Genomic DNA, 16,577 nt, shown 5'->3' on the forward strand with positions numbered 1-16,577 from the left:
GACTGTAAGCTCCTGGAGGTCAGGGCATTCAGCGAGGCACACAACTAGGGCTGGATAAGAAGTGGTGAATGAGTGTGTGAGGGAGGGGGTGAGCCTGGACGGCAGGGTAGAGGTTTATGAGTGACACCTGAGATGCTGGGTGGGTCTGCTTCCTGCAGCTGCTGCCAACTGTGTCCCAGACTGGGTGCAGGGATCCTGGCTTCCCCGACGTGACGCAGGAGCGGTGTCAGATGGCAGAAGAGGGGCAAGGGTCATCAGTGGGGGGTAGGGCAGCTCCTGAGGGCCACCAAGTGCTGGGCCCAGCAAAGGGCACACGTGGCAAGATGTCTAGTAAGGTGGAGGGAGGGGCTGGACAGAACGACCTTCCCAGGACTGATTGTGCAACTCCTCATCCCCTGGCCCATGTACAGGAGGACAGAGGTTAGAGCTTGGGCTTGGCTGGCTTTGCATCCTGGCTGTTTCTTACTAGATGCGTGTCCCTGGGCAAGTCAGTTAACCTCTCTGGGCCTCAGTTTTCATATCTGCAAATGGCAGTTCTGATACCTATCCCATAGGGTTATTATGAGATTTAAATGACATTATGTAGAAAAGGCATTTGTTCACTGTGCCTGTACCATAGAAAGGGTTCAACAAATGCAAAAAGTAATATTATTATTGTATTTATTAGTGTAAAGGCACAGAGACCATGAGAGACTGAGTTGAAGCCCCATAGCAGGTAGAGCCAAGAAGGGACCAAGGCTCCTACTTAGTAACTATAACAGGAGGCAATAAAGCATGGGGTTGTGCATGAGGCCCTGGAACCAGGCTCTACTCTGCCACTCACAAGCTGTGTGACCTTGGGCAACCTCCCTAACCTCTCTGTGCCTCATGTTCGCCATCTGTGCCTCAGTTTCTCCATCTGTAAAGCAGGGATTATAATAGTGCTCCTGGCTCATAGGGTTGGGGAAGGATTAGGGAGTTAATATGTGTAGAGTGCATGGGAGAGTGCCTTATATAGAGAAAATAGTCCATAAGCTCAGCAGTTATTGTGCTGTGTGACCTCAAGCAAGGTCCCTTCCCTCTCTGGGTCTCTGCTTCATTCCTGTAAAATGAATCATTAGACTAGTTCAGCTGGAGGCTCCTTCCTTCCAGCCCTGAGATCGATATTCTAGGGAGTAGATGCACACTCCCCAGAACCCTCCTCCCATTTTTACAGTCCTCGCACATCTGAAGATAGGACCCTCCTCAGCCTCTATTCTCTCTCCAAGATGGCAGCCAAAGGAGAAGGGTAGCCTTAGAGGCGAAGAAGGTGGAGAGGCGGTCACAGGGTCATAGGGTTGGGACAGTGAGAAGGTAATGGATCCCCTCCCATCACCCTCTATCCTGTTCCCGCTGCCTACTGGTGCCCCAGGGATGGGCAGTGGGGCCAGGCCCCTGCTTGTCTCTGACCAAGGTGGGACCCTCAGAGGCAGGGATGGCTTGCCCCCTCATCAGGAGGGAGGACCCCCAGGGAAGCCCTGTCCTTGGCTTGGCAGAGCTGGGTAGGCCCTGCCCAAGAATGAAGACAGCAGAGGCTGGCAATTAAGCCCTGACAACTGTGTGAACTCAGGCAGAACCCTTATTCTCTCTGAGCCTGTCTTGGGGTCTGACACAGGGAAGGCAATGTCCCAGCCCCTCTTGGATTTGGTGACACAGAGATCACAACCCAGGAAGGTAAGAGCTGAATGTCCCCCACCCCCAGGAGCCTGATGCAGGTGGTCTGTATTGCCTGCCTCTCCCGCAGCCTTCCCCACCTGGCAGGGGTTGAGTCACTTCAAGGGAGGGGTGCCTCTGACTGGAGCCCCAGGGTGGGGTGCAAGGGACTGGAAACCCCAGACCAGGAAGCAAATCCTATTCTCCATCACCCCTCCCCTGACCCTCCTTTCCGCACCTGCAGCCATTGTTGTCCAAGGAAATCAGGTCTCACACGAGAACCAGGAGGAGGGACCTGTACACTCCCCACACCCTCTGCCCTCCCCAGGGACATTCCCAGACCCACCTCAGCCCCAAGCTCCATTTCCTTCCTACTTCCTTGTTGGTACCCCCAACCCAAACAAATTCCTTCCATCCTTTGGTCCATCCATCCATCCCTTTATTCCATGCATAGCTATTTGCCAGGCACTGCACTGAAGTCCAAGGATGCCAAGCAAATAAGACAAAGCTTCTGTCTCTGTGGACTCCCAGCCCAGTGCAGGAGACAGACAAGGAGAAGGAATATTTGATAAGGTGGGATAAGTGCCCTGATCCCAGGGTCCCAAGACTAACAGGATCAGGGAAGCCTCCTCAGAGGAGATGATGCCAATGCTGGATTCTGCAGATTAAGTACAAGGGCATGTAGAGAAGTCTGGAAGCAAGAGCTACTGTCAGCCCCTCCAGGGAAGGGCCTGTTTTGTTCATTGTTGTATTCCTAGTGTCTAGAACAGCGTGACATGCAATAGATGCTCAGTAGAGGATGGAATAAGTCAGTGTTTGAGGAGAGTTTCCAGCAGCTCTTAGAGCTGAGGCGGCACCTCTGGTTGTGAGCTGAAGCAGCATGGACAATGAGGGAGGGACCACGTGGAGCTGACTCTGAGGGCAGTGGGGAGCCATAGGGGGCTGTAGGCAGCCGAGTGACACCCTGCTTCACCCTCCGTTCCCTTGCCCTGACTGACTCTCTGAGCCCGGGCACAACCCAGCTGCAGCTGCCTTTTCCTTCATCCAACAAGTCCATATCTGTTGGTTTATGGAAATAAGTGCATTATTAAGCACCTACTGTATACCAGAGATTTTGCTGTGATCTGGAGGTGAATTGGACTGTCCTGCCCACACACTACCCACAATCCAGGACAGGGACTCTTAATCTGGGGCTCATGGAGAGGTTGCAGGGGCTCTGTGAGCCCCTGGAAGTGTGTGTGTATTCTGAGGTGGGGGGGCCCATAGTTTTTGGTAGATTCTCAAGAGTAATCAGCTCCCTGTACAGGGCAAGATCCACATGTGTTGAGAAGAAAGTTGTTTCCCCGACATCATATCTGGGTGCTGCCAAGAGAATTCAAGCCCCAGGTCCTCCCAGTCTTAGCCTAATCCTGGCTCTGCCCTGGACCCCAAACCCTCCCAAAACTCTGTTGGGAGCTGGCCCTTCCTGGCAGCAGGCGAGGGCACCCAGTACTTCCTGGCTGGTGCTGTGGCTGCCTGGCAGAGCTGTCCTGCCCAGTCCAGCCCTGGAGCTGCGTTAGCTGTATCAGCTTAGGATGGTTCTGGGAACTTTGGCTGCCACTGTATCTGGGAAGTCACCATGGGGGAGGGGCAGCACTCAGGGTCAGGGCACAGGCAGTAGGATCTGAGGTTGGGATCCACACAACCAAAGGGCACAGGGGCTTCCTGAACGTGGCAGCTGGCAAAGGGGCATCTTTAAACATGACGTCCCCCTCACCTTCCTCCCACCCCTCCCCAGCCAGCTGTCAGAAATATTTTGTATTTTTTTCTTTTCATATCCTTTTTCCCTTTTAGCATCTTCATTCATTCATTCACTTACTCATTTCTTTAACATATTCTTGGGCACCACCTAGAAGGAGGGTAGAAGCGTGGATAGGAGCACTAGGCTCTTGTTTCACCGAGCTGGACTGGAAGGAGCACTGGTAGGGTGATGGGCTGAGAGGGGGCCAGGGAGGCCCGGGCCGGTAGGGAGCACAGGGCTAGGCAGGCTGCTCCCCAGGCTCCTACAGCTGTCAGAGCTGTGGAAAATGGGCCCTCCAGGGAGATGGGGGCTGAGCCCATGGCTGCAATCCCCTTAGCTAAGCCACAGAACATGCCAGGAGTGGAGTAGGGGTGGTTTGAGGACATCATCGTCCAGGGCTCTGGAGCTCAGGACAGGAAAGTCAACTGGAAGAATGTACCCAGTGCATCTCCAGCATCATTCAGTAGAGAGTATGCTCTGAACCATCAATTGTGCCTCAATTTCCTCATCTTTAAAATGGGGACAAGTTAGAACCAAACTGTAGGACTGATGTGAGAAATAAGTGAATTAATACGTGTAGCATTGCTGGTGATGACCTTGATCCTGGGTTGGCAGTGGGTTCACTGTGTTCATTATATGATATGATTAAAACTTGAGAGGGCCATGCATAGACCCATGGCGTGGGTCATAAACCCCGGATTATGGTTAATCCAATTAACAAGGGTCCTTTAAAAAAAAAAAAGTCTTCTAAAGTGTTGGCATGTGCTTAGTGTTCCCGAAACTCTGGCCAAAATCTAGATGAGAGAGACAGGTCCCCAAAGGGCAGAGAACCTTCCGCTGTCAACAGGGCCTGGCTGTGTGCCAGGCACTTGCACTTTCTCTCATTTGCTCCTTGCAACATCCCTTTGAAGAAGGAATCCTTGCTCCTCTTCTACTGAGAAGAGAAACTGAGGCTGAGAAGGAAGTGATTTAACCTAAGGTCACATGGCAGAGCTGGGATTTGAACTTAGTTTCTAGACTCAGTGCTCCTCGCCAGCAGCTCAGATGCCTCGGGCTTCTCCAACTCAGTAGAAACAGTGCCCTGAGGACCTCTGGACACCATCTCTCACAACCCCAGAGCCCGAAGGGGCTGGCCCACCCAGCAGCCCTCTAGCTTGAGCCCCCTCAGCAGCTGTTTTCTCATCTGTCTTCTTAGAGCCCGTCTGGCACGAGTCAGGCCCCTGGATCTTCCCACCTGGCCCTGTGACTCCACATGCACCATGCCCATGGCTGCAGCGGCTGCCCCTTCCTCCCCTCCAGGCCACTCACCCTTCACCACAGGAGCACAGGTGTGTGTTGGGAGTGAGGGGGTTGAGGGGTAGAAAGGGGCTTCTGGAGGAACATGCCCTCAAGGTCAGGCCACTAGTGGACCTGGACGTCCCTGGGCAGATGGGGAACATGGGGAGGTGGTAAGGGGGCCAGAGGACTGTAACGCTGGGCAGGGTGCCCTGAGGACAGAACTTCCAGCCCACAGTGTCATCCAACCAGGACCTGAGCCCCAATCTTCAGCCTCAAACAGGATGCAGCAGGCCTCTTGTCTACAAAAGGCAGAGTAAAATGGCTGTAAGCACTGCACTCCCAGGCTCAGCCCACCCCCTAGACTGTCCAATAATGGCCAGATGGTCCTGCCAGGGCCCTGGCAGTGCCCCAGGCTGGGGGCAGCAGGAATGTGGGGAAGGATCCTGGCGAGGCTCTAACTCCTGCTCTGCTTGGCTGCCATTGTGCACTTCATTGCCCTCTCTGAGCCTCAGTGAAAAGGGATCCTGTAGGACTGATTGGTCTCTATCCTCCTCCTGGTCTGCGCTTCTGTGTCTGTGATTCTAACCCCATAGAGGGAGAGAGTTAGAATCCTTCAGGTCTGAATTCAAATACCACCTCATGCAGGCTTTCCCTGACCCCTCACTGCCCTGACACACACACTTTAAGTAGCCCAACACTTCCTCTCCTACATCCCTGCTTCATTCCTGCCGTACTGCAGCAGTCACCACTTTGTGGCACCCTCTCATCCTATTTATTTGTGTTTATTTACTGTCTCTCCCAGCTCCGTGGGGGACTGAGCTTGGTCTGCCCCTTCACCACTGTGCCCCAGCGCCTGGTGGGCAGTAGGTGCTCAGTAAACACCTGCTGAGGCTGTGGCTGGGGGGCTGGCGGGTAATAGGCCTGGGCTGCCTTTGGGAAAGCAGTTCGGACGTGAGGAGGGGAGGGGGCTGTGGCCACCTAGCTGGCACTGAGTAGGACATGCGGGTTGACAGAAGCCTGTGTGAGGGATGAGGGAGTGGGCACTGCAGGCTGGGTGCAGGGTACGGTGTGGAGGGCAGGGTGACAGTGCCTGAGCAGGGCCTTGCCTCGGCCTGGGAGGTACCCACTGGGCAGTGACAGGGCAGCCTGAGTCTGTGTGTGTGTGAGGGGGGCCCCTTGGGTGTCTGAGGGCCAGGTCCTCCTTCCCAGCACGTGTTCCCCGCTCATTGTCTCCTTGGGGCGGGACCAGTCGGGCGGAAGGCAGCCTCCAGCGGCTGGACATGAAGGCTTACCTGCCCTCCCTCAGAAAGTTCGCACCCCTGATAAGGTGGGTAAATTTCAAAGGGGCTCGAAAGGAAGGGGGTGGGCAGGGCTGCTGATAGCAGGGCCGGAGTGCTGCCAGCTGCCTCCCCCTACTTCCCACCGCCCCGTGGCCCAGCCCCCCAGCCGGCCTGCAAGCAAAACAGGTTCGATTGTGCTCTTATCTGGGCCTGCGGTTTTGTAAGGCCTGCTGGCCCTGCACTAATGGGGGAAAGGCAGCGGCCAGCGCTGGGGTGTGGGCAGTGACACGGCCCCTCCACCTCCACCCCCCACGACGGGCCGGGCCAGGGGTGCACCTGGTGCACCGGGGCGGGAGGGGCGACTGACGCACCGAGCAGGGGGCCTTGCCATGGCTAAGGGCCAGACGTGGCTTTAGATCCTGGCTCCACGACTCCCCAGGGAAGCTACTCGCCTCCCTGTGCCTCAGTTTCCTCACTTAGGTTAAAATGGGGACGCTAATGATAGGGGTGCTACCTCCAAGGGCTGTCAGGACAGTGAAATAAGTTAAGCTCTGTAGAGCAACTGGCTCACAGTGAGCACCAGACAAGCGAGGGGCTTGGCAGGAAGACCCAGGAAATGAGAGGCCAACGCTTCCAGGCCTTGCTGTCTGGCTCCATACTGCCGCCCTCACCCCCTCCACTCCCTGCTCTCATCTCCAGCCACACCTTCCTCCCGATGTTTCTCAAGCATGCCAGGCACGAGGCCACCTCAGGGCCTTTGCTCCAGCTTTGCTTCTACCTGGAATGTTCACAGATAACTCAGGGCACACACCTTTACCTCCTTCATGTTTTTGCTCAAATCCCACCTTCTCAAGGGGATCTACCCTGACCACCATATTTAATGCTGCTCCCCACACCCCACCCAGAGCTCCTGACATCCTATTTTTCACAGCACTCATCACCTTCTAGTGTACTATATAATTTACTCATTTATTACTTTTCCTGTCTTTTTCCTCTAGAATGTAAATCAACCAAAGTTCACTGCTGTGTCCCAAGGAACCATGCCTGGCCCACAGTGGGCCATCAGCATGTATCTGTGAAGTGAATGGATTCATATGGCAGAGATCAGGCCAGGGTGGAGATTGTATCTTGGGACACCACCCTACTCCACCATTACAGGGGCCTGGAGAGGTAGAGAGGATGTTGTGTGTGTGTGTGTGTGTGCGCCCGCGCATATCCTGTCTGACCCCCAGTTAGATCTGCAACTTTTTCGCGGCTTGGAGCCCATCTCTGGCAGGAGCTGGACCTGGCTTAGTTCACAGGGAAACTCTGGGGACCCTGAGAACTGTATAGGGGCCCTGGTGTCAAGCGGGGCCTCCTCAGATGGCATCCCAGGTGTGAATCAGCAATGTGGGGGGATGAGTGAGGCTATAGGCGAGGGTGTGTGTATGGGGGAGGGGGTATAGCTAGGCCTTGGACACAGGAAAACTGGCCCATCTGCTCAGCCACCCATGGGGAAGGTGTCTGGGAAGGAGGAGGAGATGGCATTGGTGAAGAAGCCCAGAGCCTGTAGAACCAGACCCCAAGTTGGGAAGACCTTTGTTATCTCCTACCTGTCGGTTTTTACTAGGATGGAGAGGGTTGTACATACAGTAGGTGTTCATGATGGCTAGCCTTGGGAGATGCTGGAGGTCTCGTCTGTGCCCTCTGAGGCCACCAGGCCATGAACTGCTCCAGGACAGACTCTGCCCAGCCACTCTGTCCCTAGTATCCATACATGGCCTGGCACAGAGTAGGCGCTCAGTAAATGCCTGCTGGACTGTGCAGAGCACTGTATCGTGGGATAGCACAGGCACCCCCTCCTTTAGCCCGACTGGGGTCTGGACTCAGAACCCTGAACTGTTGTGTGTCCTTAAGTCTGTTCCCCAGCCTCTCTGGTCTCAGGGGCTTCCTCTAGATCGCAAGGGCCGGGTGGTCTCTGGGTCCCACAGACCAGGCTTCCTGCCCACCTTGCCCCTACGGTCCCATCTGGGTGACCAGCCCCAGACTCTTCAGCAAGGGAGCCCTTCCCCAAGCTGTTCCCACCTTCTCAGAGCTGGAGCCTGGGCAGGGCAGGGCCTAGCGTCAACCAGGCAGGGGGAGGGCAAGAATCAGCTGGTGGCCCTGTCTCTCGGCAGCTGACATGGGTCCCAGCTTTGTCCTTGCCATAACCCCCAGGCTACGGCTCCTAGGAGGGTGGGACCCAAGAGGGAGGAGGGGGTGTTGGGAGATGGGGACAGAAAGAAAGCTAGGAAGGCAGCAATTTGACTGACCGACTGACCAATAATTGAACACTGCCCTTTTCAAAGTGCATCCATTTCCTTTGTCAATTGGCAATTCACCCATTCACAAGCCCCCCGCCCCCCCGCAGGATAAGCAGGGCGAGTATTATTTCCATTTCATGGAGGAGGTGAGGGAGGCCTAGAGGTGCTAGAAAATGGCAGCACCCAGCCAAGCCCTGGGCCCTTCCTCCCACCCAGCGATCTTCGCTCTCTGGTGGGCTAGTGACGGGGAGGGATGCTCCAGAGCCAGCTGCTCCTGAAATCATAATCTGTGTTGAGTCTGATGCTGTTGGCTGCTCGAGGGTCCCTGCCCTGAAGGAGTTGGAATCTTGGAAAGATAAACACTGGGAAACAATTAGAGCACAAAGAATTGGCACATGTGAAATCTGCAAAGGCTGGAGGGGGCATGAGAAAGCTTTCTGGAGGAGAAGGCTCTTGAGATGGGGCTCAGAGGATGGGGATTCTTTCAGTCAAAGTAGAAGAAACTCAACTCATCTCCATCTGAACAGCAGAAAAAGGACATAAATGGTTCATCCAGATGTTCACGCAGTGATGGCTTCGCTAGGCTCCTTCTCTGGCCTGTCGCAGCACACACTGCTTGCGCTGGCAGTTCCTAGCCTCAAGGCTCAGAAGCCCCAGTGGCCAAAGAGAATATGTCATCTCAGTAGGTTGGAGAAAAATTCCAAGATGGAGTCACAATGAGCCAACGTGGGTGGTGTGCTGGACCGCAGTTCTGGAGCGGGTGGATATGGAGAAGGCATCACCCAAAACAGATGGGTAGGGTCTGGATGGGGGGAACAGAAGGGTGCACATCTTACGCCATGGGAAATGGCCAGAGGGGGATTGAAGAGGAGATTTGCCTCGGGGAGCTGTGGGCAGGATCCAGGAGGTCTAGTGGACCCAGTGACCATGCCGGGGACCTGGGACTTGACCCTGAGGGGACAAGGCAGGTAGTAAGAGGGTCCTATCAGGCACAAAATGATCGAAGAAACTTCAGATTTGAATTTGAATCTACATCCCAGCTATGACCTTGGGCAAGATATTTTATACATTTGGGCCTCAGTTTCTACACCTGAAAAATGAGGACAGTAATATCTACCTGGAAGGGTTGCTGTGGGAGGTAAAATGATGTGGCATGTGGTTGGTGGTCAGTGAGGCCCCGGGACAGGGCATCAAGGTTTACAGAGCACTTTCACAACATTATCTCACCCCTCACAACATCTCTGAGAGTTCTGTGGGGATGGGGAGAGAGGAGTCCAACAGATTTCAGCCAAAGTCACAAAGCTGGAAGCTGACAGAGCTAGGATGTATATTTGGGTCAAATACTGAGCTATTGTCACAACACCAGGCTGAATGTATCAAGGTGCTGAGGGGGTGTGTGTCACCCGAAGTCCCCTAATTGGCCCTTCCTTCCCCTGGAGCCCACCAGAGTTGCCCATGAGCCCACCAAACCTGCCTTGAACCCACCACTGACATCCACCCCAAGCAGCCTCTTAGCACCTTAGCCCAAGTGAGCCCCCGCTGAGCAGATGGGGAGTCCTCTCCTTGCTCCCTTTTGGACCTTTCCAGCTTCCAGAGGCACCTTTTGTTTCCTTACTCCAGGCCTAGGTGGGTAGAATCACTGTCCACGTTCAGTACAGCTTAGTCTGGTCCATCCATTCAGGCCCACCCATTCCTAGGGACAACTAAGCGCTCCTTTGGGCCCAGAGCAAAACTGTACCAGCATTTCAGGGGCAGCCTTCCCAAGGTCAGAGTTTTCTGTGATATGACCAGGCCCTTTCCCAATGCCACCCAGCAGTAGAATATTGTCTCTGGCTGCAAGAATATTCTGTCTTCATCTATCTATCCATCTTCTGGTCTGTCTCAGATAGAGTCAGGCTTGGCTTTGAATAATAAAGATCCCACTTAACAAAAGCAAAAGTTATATTTCCCTCATAAAAGTCCTGAGACAGACAGTCCAAAGCGAGTACAGAAGTTTTATGCAGAACTCAGAGACTTAAACTCCTTCCAGCTCAGTGTTTCAACCATCTTCTTGTCCTCATGGTCAGAATGGCAGTCAAAATTCCAGGCATCACAGCTGCATCCCAGGCAGTAAGACAGAGGAAGAATAAAGAAGAAGGAGGCGAATGGTACATGTCAGTTTACTTTTTTTTTTCTTGCTAATTTACTTTTAAGAAAGATTCCTAGAAAATGACAACTAGCTGCAGGGGAATCTTGTATAGTCTAAATTCCAGGTAGCCAAGTTCCCAGCTAAAAACCTAAGGGTTTGTTTACTGAGGAAAGGGAGAGAATGGACATTGGGGTAACTATCTCTGACACCCCATTCATTCAATAAGCATTTATTACATACTCTTTCTACTTACCCATGATATAATACCTTATATGAGTAATTACATGAGTAATACCTTAGCATCTCAAGATGCTTAGCATCTCAAAATACGTAATACCTTAGTATCTCAAGAGCAATGAACAGCACCTGGCATTTAGTAGGTGCTCAGTGGCATTATTATTACTGCATCAGAGTGCTGATATAAGTGCAAGCTTCTATGAGAGTGGAGAGGAGGTCCTGCCTGGGAATGTAGGAGGTCTTCCTTTTTATTGATCCTAGAGGACTGGGATGGTCAACTTGCAGCCATTTTAGAACCTTGTATTACCTTTCAGACCTCTGCCTCATCCTGTCTCGACCTTCTCTGGGGAACGACTATGATAACTCATCCTTACCAAGGTGCCGGTAACAATAATAGCTAAGCACAAGGCTCTCCAGGGTGAAAAATGCAACCAACTGAATTTTGACATCAGTTAAGGTGAGGGGGCTAGTTCTGAAGACCTTGGAATCTTCCTGAAGCCCTAGAATACTTATGCGTAGGCAGTCGCACAATTACTTCTGAAATTAGAAAATAACAATAAATATTATCTAGGATGGTCCCATCTGACAGAATGGGGGTTGCAGATGCTTGGTGCCTTTCCAAGGTGACTCAGAGAAAGGAAGAGCCAGTCCCTATCCTCCGGGGATATCCCTCAACCCAGCTGGCAGGATGAGGAAGAAGCTGAGATCTTGGCTGCATGATTTTCCTTGAACTCATGGAGGTAGAGGATCCTGGGCGGTGGGTGCCTGGGAATAGTTACCTCCTTGCCTCCACACTTCAGGGACTGTAGGAGAGCAAGCTGCTGCTGGCCAGTGGCCACTCTGGGCCTGGAAAAGCGAGCTACCAGTCCCTCCTGAGCACTTCTGTATGACAGGCCTCTGCCAGGCTCTGGGGGGCACAGAGAGCATGGGGTGGGGTGGTTTTATGACTCTCAGGTCCCTTTCCCCAGGGTTCTCTGAAAGCTTCTTCCATCCCTGATCTGGAAAGCCAGACAGCACCTCCTCCAGGAAGCCCTCACTGACCTCCCTTGTCAAGTACCCACCCTCAGTGCTCTCCTACAGCCCTCCATTGGGCTTTTTCCAGTACTGCTTGCTTGTCTGTCCCCTGCTCTTGGCTGATCCCTTTTAGGGCCTGAGCCTGGAATCTTCTCACTATTACCCCGTGCCTTGCACATAAGATGAGCTCAGTAGCTATGTATCAACTAATGAACGGGTGAGTGAGTTCACTGGCTGCCAGGGTGTGGATCCCCCAGCGAGGAGGGGGAAGCTTGCAAGGGTTAACCAGGAGCCCGCCTGTGGTCTGAGGTAAGCAGGGAGCGTATTTGTTCAGGTAAATAAGGAAGGATTACTTATAATGGGAAATCAGGCCCTGGCCAACTCTTCATCTCACGCTGCCTGACTTCCTCCCAGCACATTCCTGCACTCCGCCCGTGTCCACACTGCCCCGCAGACCTAGTCCCCTGAGCCCACTGCAGCCTCCCTCCCAAGCCCCTCTGTCTGGGTCTTGCCACAGTGCCAGCAGGTGGCCCTAGGCTGGGGACTGGGGCTCCCTATAGTACACACAGCCCTAAGACCTCAGAGGGCCACCCTTAGAGGGTGGCTAGAGCTCTAGTGGCCCACCCACGTGCCATCCCTTCCCCCAGCCCTGCCGGCCCCTGGTAGCACTGGCCCCCCCAGATGCCCGGCTGAAACACAGCAGTGGCCTAAGCTGCCCACACCTCCTCCTGGCCTCCGAGTTTGGCACAGCAGCGAACGACTCCTTGGGCACCAGGCAGCTAACGGGTAAGTCTGGCAGGAGGCAGTGCCCTGCCATGGGGGCTGTGCCCTGCCATGGGGGCTTTCCCCTGCCAGCTGTAGGGAGGTGGGCAATGGAGGGTGCTATCAAGGCCAGAACTGGTCTTCCGGGCATCAGTGACCCTGACCTGGGTCCTTCAGCCTCAGACGCCCCAATCCCTCTGCGTACTGCCTAGTCTGCCTCCCTAGGCTGACCCTGAGCCTGGGTGAGGCCTCTGGCGTGGAGAGGCCTGGGGTGCCCCATGTCTGTGATGACCCTGTCTGGGCTCCACACTGAGCCCAGCCTGTCCAGCCTGAGGGGAGGCAGCTCTGCAGGTGCAGAGCCTCAGCGCCTGAGACCAGGCCAGTTCTGCTTGGCTAACGAAACACAAGCAGCCTTTCTGCTGCTGCAAGCCACAGCTGCTCTGCCAAGGGAAGGGTCTCTCTGGGGCCTGGTCACAAGTTGGCATGGGCTTGCTAGAGCCTAGAGGCTCAGGGCCAGGGCCAGGGTCCAGGTCGGAGCAGGGGTTCAGTCCCAAAGCCCAGGGGTTGGGAGGAGCAGTGGTGGGCACAGAAACTGGGGTGGGAAGCTGCAGAGTAAACCACCTGGGGGCTTGGGTACCCACAGAAGTGTGGGAGCATCTGGGCACATGAGGAAAGCAATGCGGGGAGCAGTGGGTGGGTTTGAAGGTGCTTATTTCTAGGATTTGCCAGATGCCTGTGGGGAGAGAGGGAAGTAGGTTGTGGGAATAACAGGGTGGAAAGCTGAGGGGTCTGGATGGCCGGGGGCTCCCCTGAAGGAGGACGAGGTATGTGTGCACATGAGTGTGTATGTGCACGTTGAGGAGCTAGCCCCGGATCCCCCCACCTCCCCAGGCCAACTGGGCCCAGCCAGAAGCCCCTACCTAGACCACAAGCCTTGAGTGCCCTGTCCCCTGTATGACAGGCATGGCCTTCCTGCTTCTCCGTGGCCAGGCTGGGACTTGGCCTCATTTCCTGCCCCCACATCCCCAGTAAATAGAGTCACAGCAACCCCCAATAAAGTGACATCTCCCCAGCTCCAGCTGCTCGGCTGAGTAACAAAGCAAACAGGCATCCGGGCTGCCCCAGGCCCAAGGGGGCAGGCAAGAATGCGCAGGAGACTCTCCACCAGACAGGTGGGCCCAGGCCACGACTCAACCTAGCTGGCCAGTGCCACTTGCGGCCTGCCCACCTTGGGGAAGGGCTGGAGCCAGGAACTCCCAACTTGGAGCCTCTTCACCCCAAACTCACAGAACTTTGAGGAGAGGGACGTCCTCAGAGCTCCCAGGGAAGTTGGGGCATGGAGAAGGTGGTCTCCCGCGAGGTAGGGGACCACCCTCCCATTTGAGAGCCTGACAGTGAATGGACAAACATTTCCTCTTAGCCATGCACTGTGGGGAGACCCAGAGCTGGACTGTCAATCCCTGCTGAATTTGGTTATTGTGTGTTACCAATTATAAAACCTTTTGGCAGCTGCAACGTCACTTGTTTTTCACAAGGACCCTCTGAATTAGATAGAATTTCTCTGTCAACTGAGCCTGAGGGAATAGGGTGGCACTCAGCAGATGATCAGTCAATACTCAGAAAGTGTGATGTTGGCAGAAAGTAGAACCAGGAGAACCCACTTACTACCACTGAAGTTGCTGCAGATATATAAAGTTAATAACCCTGAACCAGTTAGATCACAGCTTTGTGCTTAACAACTTGGTGCAGCTTGAGTGTAACTTGGAGACAAGGCCTTTTGGATGGAGGGCAAGAAAGTGCAGGTTAGGGCCCCCCAGTGTGTGACCTTGGGCAGGTCACTTTTTCTCCCTGCATTTGCAGCTCCTTGTCTGTGAAATGAGGCTAGACAAGATAGCCTCCTTTATTAAGGGTGGCTTCATGGAAGAGGCAGATTGACGTGGGGTTTTGAAGGCTGTATAGCAGTTGGTGGAGGCAGCGGCCAGCTGGTTTTGCCAGGTTTACAAGACTTGCGTGCTTTCACAGCCTTGTCTCCTAGTCTGAGGTAAGGGGAAGTAGGGGGTCTGGCTCTGGCTCCTCCTAGAGGCCAGGGAGGGGTGAATGAGGCCAGCAGCTGCCCTGGACTAGGTTAGAGAGCAGGATGACCTCAGGGCAAGGTCCAGGACTCTCTTACCACCATTTTCAACTCTCCCCCAGGTTCCACCCTTTCGCCCTGCCCCTCCCTCCACTATCACCACGTTCCTTTTTTTCCCTCACTCTTCACCCTATTACCTTTCGCTCCCCTCTTCTCCAGCCTCATCCCCTCACCTGCTCCTAGGTGCCACCTTCACTCGTGCTCAGCGCATCATAATTCACAAGGAATTTCCACCCACCCTCCCCCTCAGTCTCCACACCCCTTTAAGACATGCTCTTGACAGCCCGTTTAGCAGATGAGACAACTGAGTCTCTTGCCCCAGTGGCAGAGCTAGAGAGCAGGGAGTTGGGGCTCAAAATGATCTGGGACCCTCCCTGTGCCCCAACCCCCACCTCATTGCATGCTCCACCCTGCGCCCCCAGCCAAGTGAGTGGCCTGTCAGGTGGAACAACTCTTCCCAAAGCAAACTTTGCACAAGCCGAGTTGCCCTGGGCTCTTCCTGACATTTAATGCCAGGCTCCTTTCCCTGCCTCTTTTGCATGTTCCCAGCCCAGGAGGTGCCCCCTGCCAAATTCTCCTCTCCCACCTCTCAGGGGCCTCTGAGCGAGGGGAGGGTGAGCCTCCTCCTCCCTCTGGACCACTCCTTCTGGGCCAGGGATCTGAGTGTGACTCTGCTGGGGGCCAGAGGGACCACAGCCCACCTGGAGCTGTAGAAAGGGGCGATGAGGTCTCTCTGGGCACCACCAGAATCAAGGGGCCCTTCCTTCTCCCTCTAGCTTTGCGATTGAAAGGGGTCTGGGGGTGACTGCCTGGGTTAGGGTCCCAACACCTGGGACTGGTGATGGGCGGGGCCCAGGTCACTACCCTTGGGGCAGCAAGTTGGCCTGCAGGCTTCTGGGATCCAGCTCTTCTTGCCTGACTTCAATGCCCCACCCCGCAGGGCTCCTCAGCAGAGGGGCAATATGTCTCTGCTGACGTTTCATGGCTGGGGTAGGCCCCATAACGTCCTCTTAACCCATCTCCATCCTTCAAACCTTTTTTTGAAGCAATTTCTGTTCTTAGCCTCTCAGGACAGTTCATTCTGGACTTTTAAGATTTTCTGTAACATTGGAGTGCCTTCCCTCTGTCCTAAATCTTCCTTTCCAAGTGCCAAGATGAGTTCCCTGGCCCTAGGATTGGGGCTTAAGGCACATTTTCTCCCTCAGCCCTGTCAAGATTTTACAGATTCACCAACAGGCATTTACAAAGCGCCTCTGCCTCTCCAACGCTGTGCTGGGCCTGGAGAGGGCCACAGAGACATGTGAGAATGGAGATGAGGGTGACCCATTACACACACCTCTTGTGATGTGTACACACATCACTGTCCTGCCTTGTTGTTCCAAACCCCAGAGATACATTGTATTTATGGGTCCCCATTTTACAGACAAGGAGACTGAGGCCAAGAGAATCAACCAAGGTGCTATAGGCAGAAGTTGGGTGAAATCCATGTGTTCTCACCCTGTCAGGGACCTGGCTGCCCAGGTCGGGCAGGGCTATGGGGAACGAGATGCTCTCGGAACCTCACACCCCCTGTCCCGGAGTGAGTGCTGGAGGGTGTACAGAAGAGTGTGGGGCTCAGTGGGTAGCCTGAACAAGGCAAAAGGGATGGTCAGCAGGGGTGACCATTGGGGTTGGAAAGTGCCAAGCCACCATCACCATCTGGAAAGGATGGGGCTTATCCTTGAGCTCTAATCCCTGTCCGGTCACCATGGATACATGCCCCGAGGCAGCCACCTCCCTGTGTCTGTCAAGTGGGAATAATACTGGGTGCCCCAGGAGACAGTGGGAGAGCCCCAACAAGCTGTTTGTTTAGTTGGCCTTTACCTCATCCCTGGAAGGGTTGGAAGTGATGTGAGTGGGGGGGGGGTGTGGATGCCCATGGTACTCATGCTGTGAGAAAGAGTGGGAGACGGTGTTGGTACAAATGTGCCTTCGGCTCCTGACTGTCCATGGGAACCATGGGAAAAGCAGACCA

At 54.4% G+C, this 16,577-nt stretch overlaps 1 protein-coding gene across 1 annotated transcript in view; it reads left to right on the plus strand.

Annotated features, from left to right (window-relative positions):
• Positions 1-16,577, plus strand: part of SPDEF (SAM pointed domain containing ETS transcription factor) — a 39,038-nt gene that overhangs the window by 9,933 nt on the left and 12,528 nt on the right. The window contains exons 3-4 of the mRNA XM_006202094.4: positions 4,647-4,779; positions 12,318-12,456. Coding sequence (XP_006202156.2) covers positions 4,711-4,779; positions 12,318-12,456 — 208 coding nt within the window. The 5' untranslated portion in view covers positions 4,647-4,710. The remainder of the gene's footprint in view (positions 1-4,646; positions 4,780-12,317; positions 12,457-16,577) is intronic.

The sequence above is a fragment of the Vicugna pacos genome, chromosome 20 (genome assembly GCF_048564905.1).
Source record: "Vicugna pacos chromosome 20, VicPac4, whole genome shotgun sequence".
In the NCBI taxonomy this organism is placed as follows: domain Eukaryota; kingdom Metazoa; phylum Chordata; class Mammalia; order Artiodactyla; family Camelidae; genus Vicugna; species Vicugna pacos.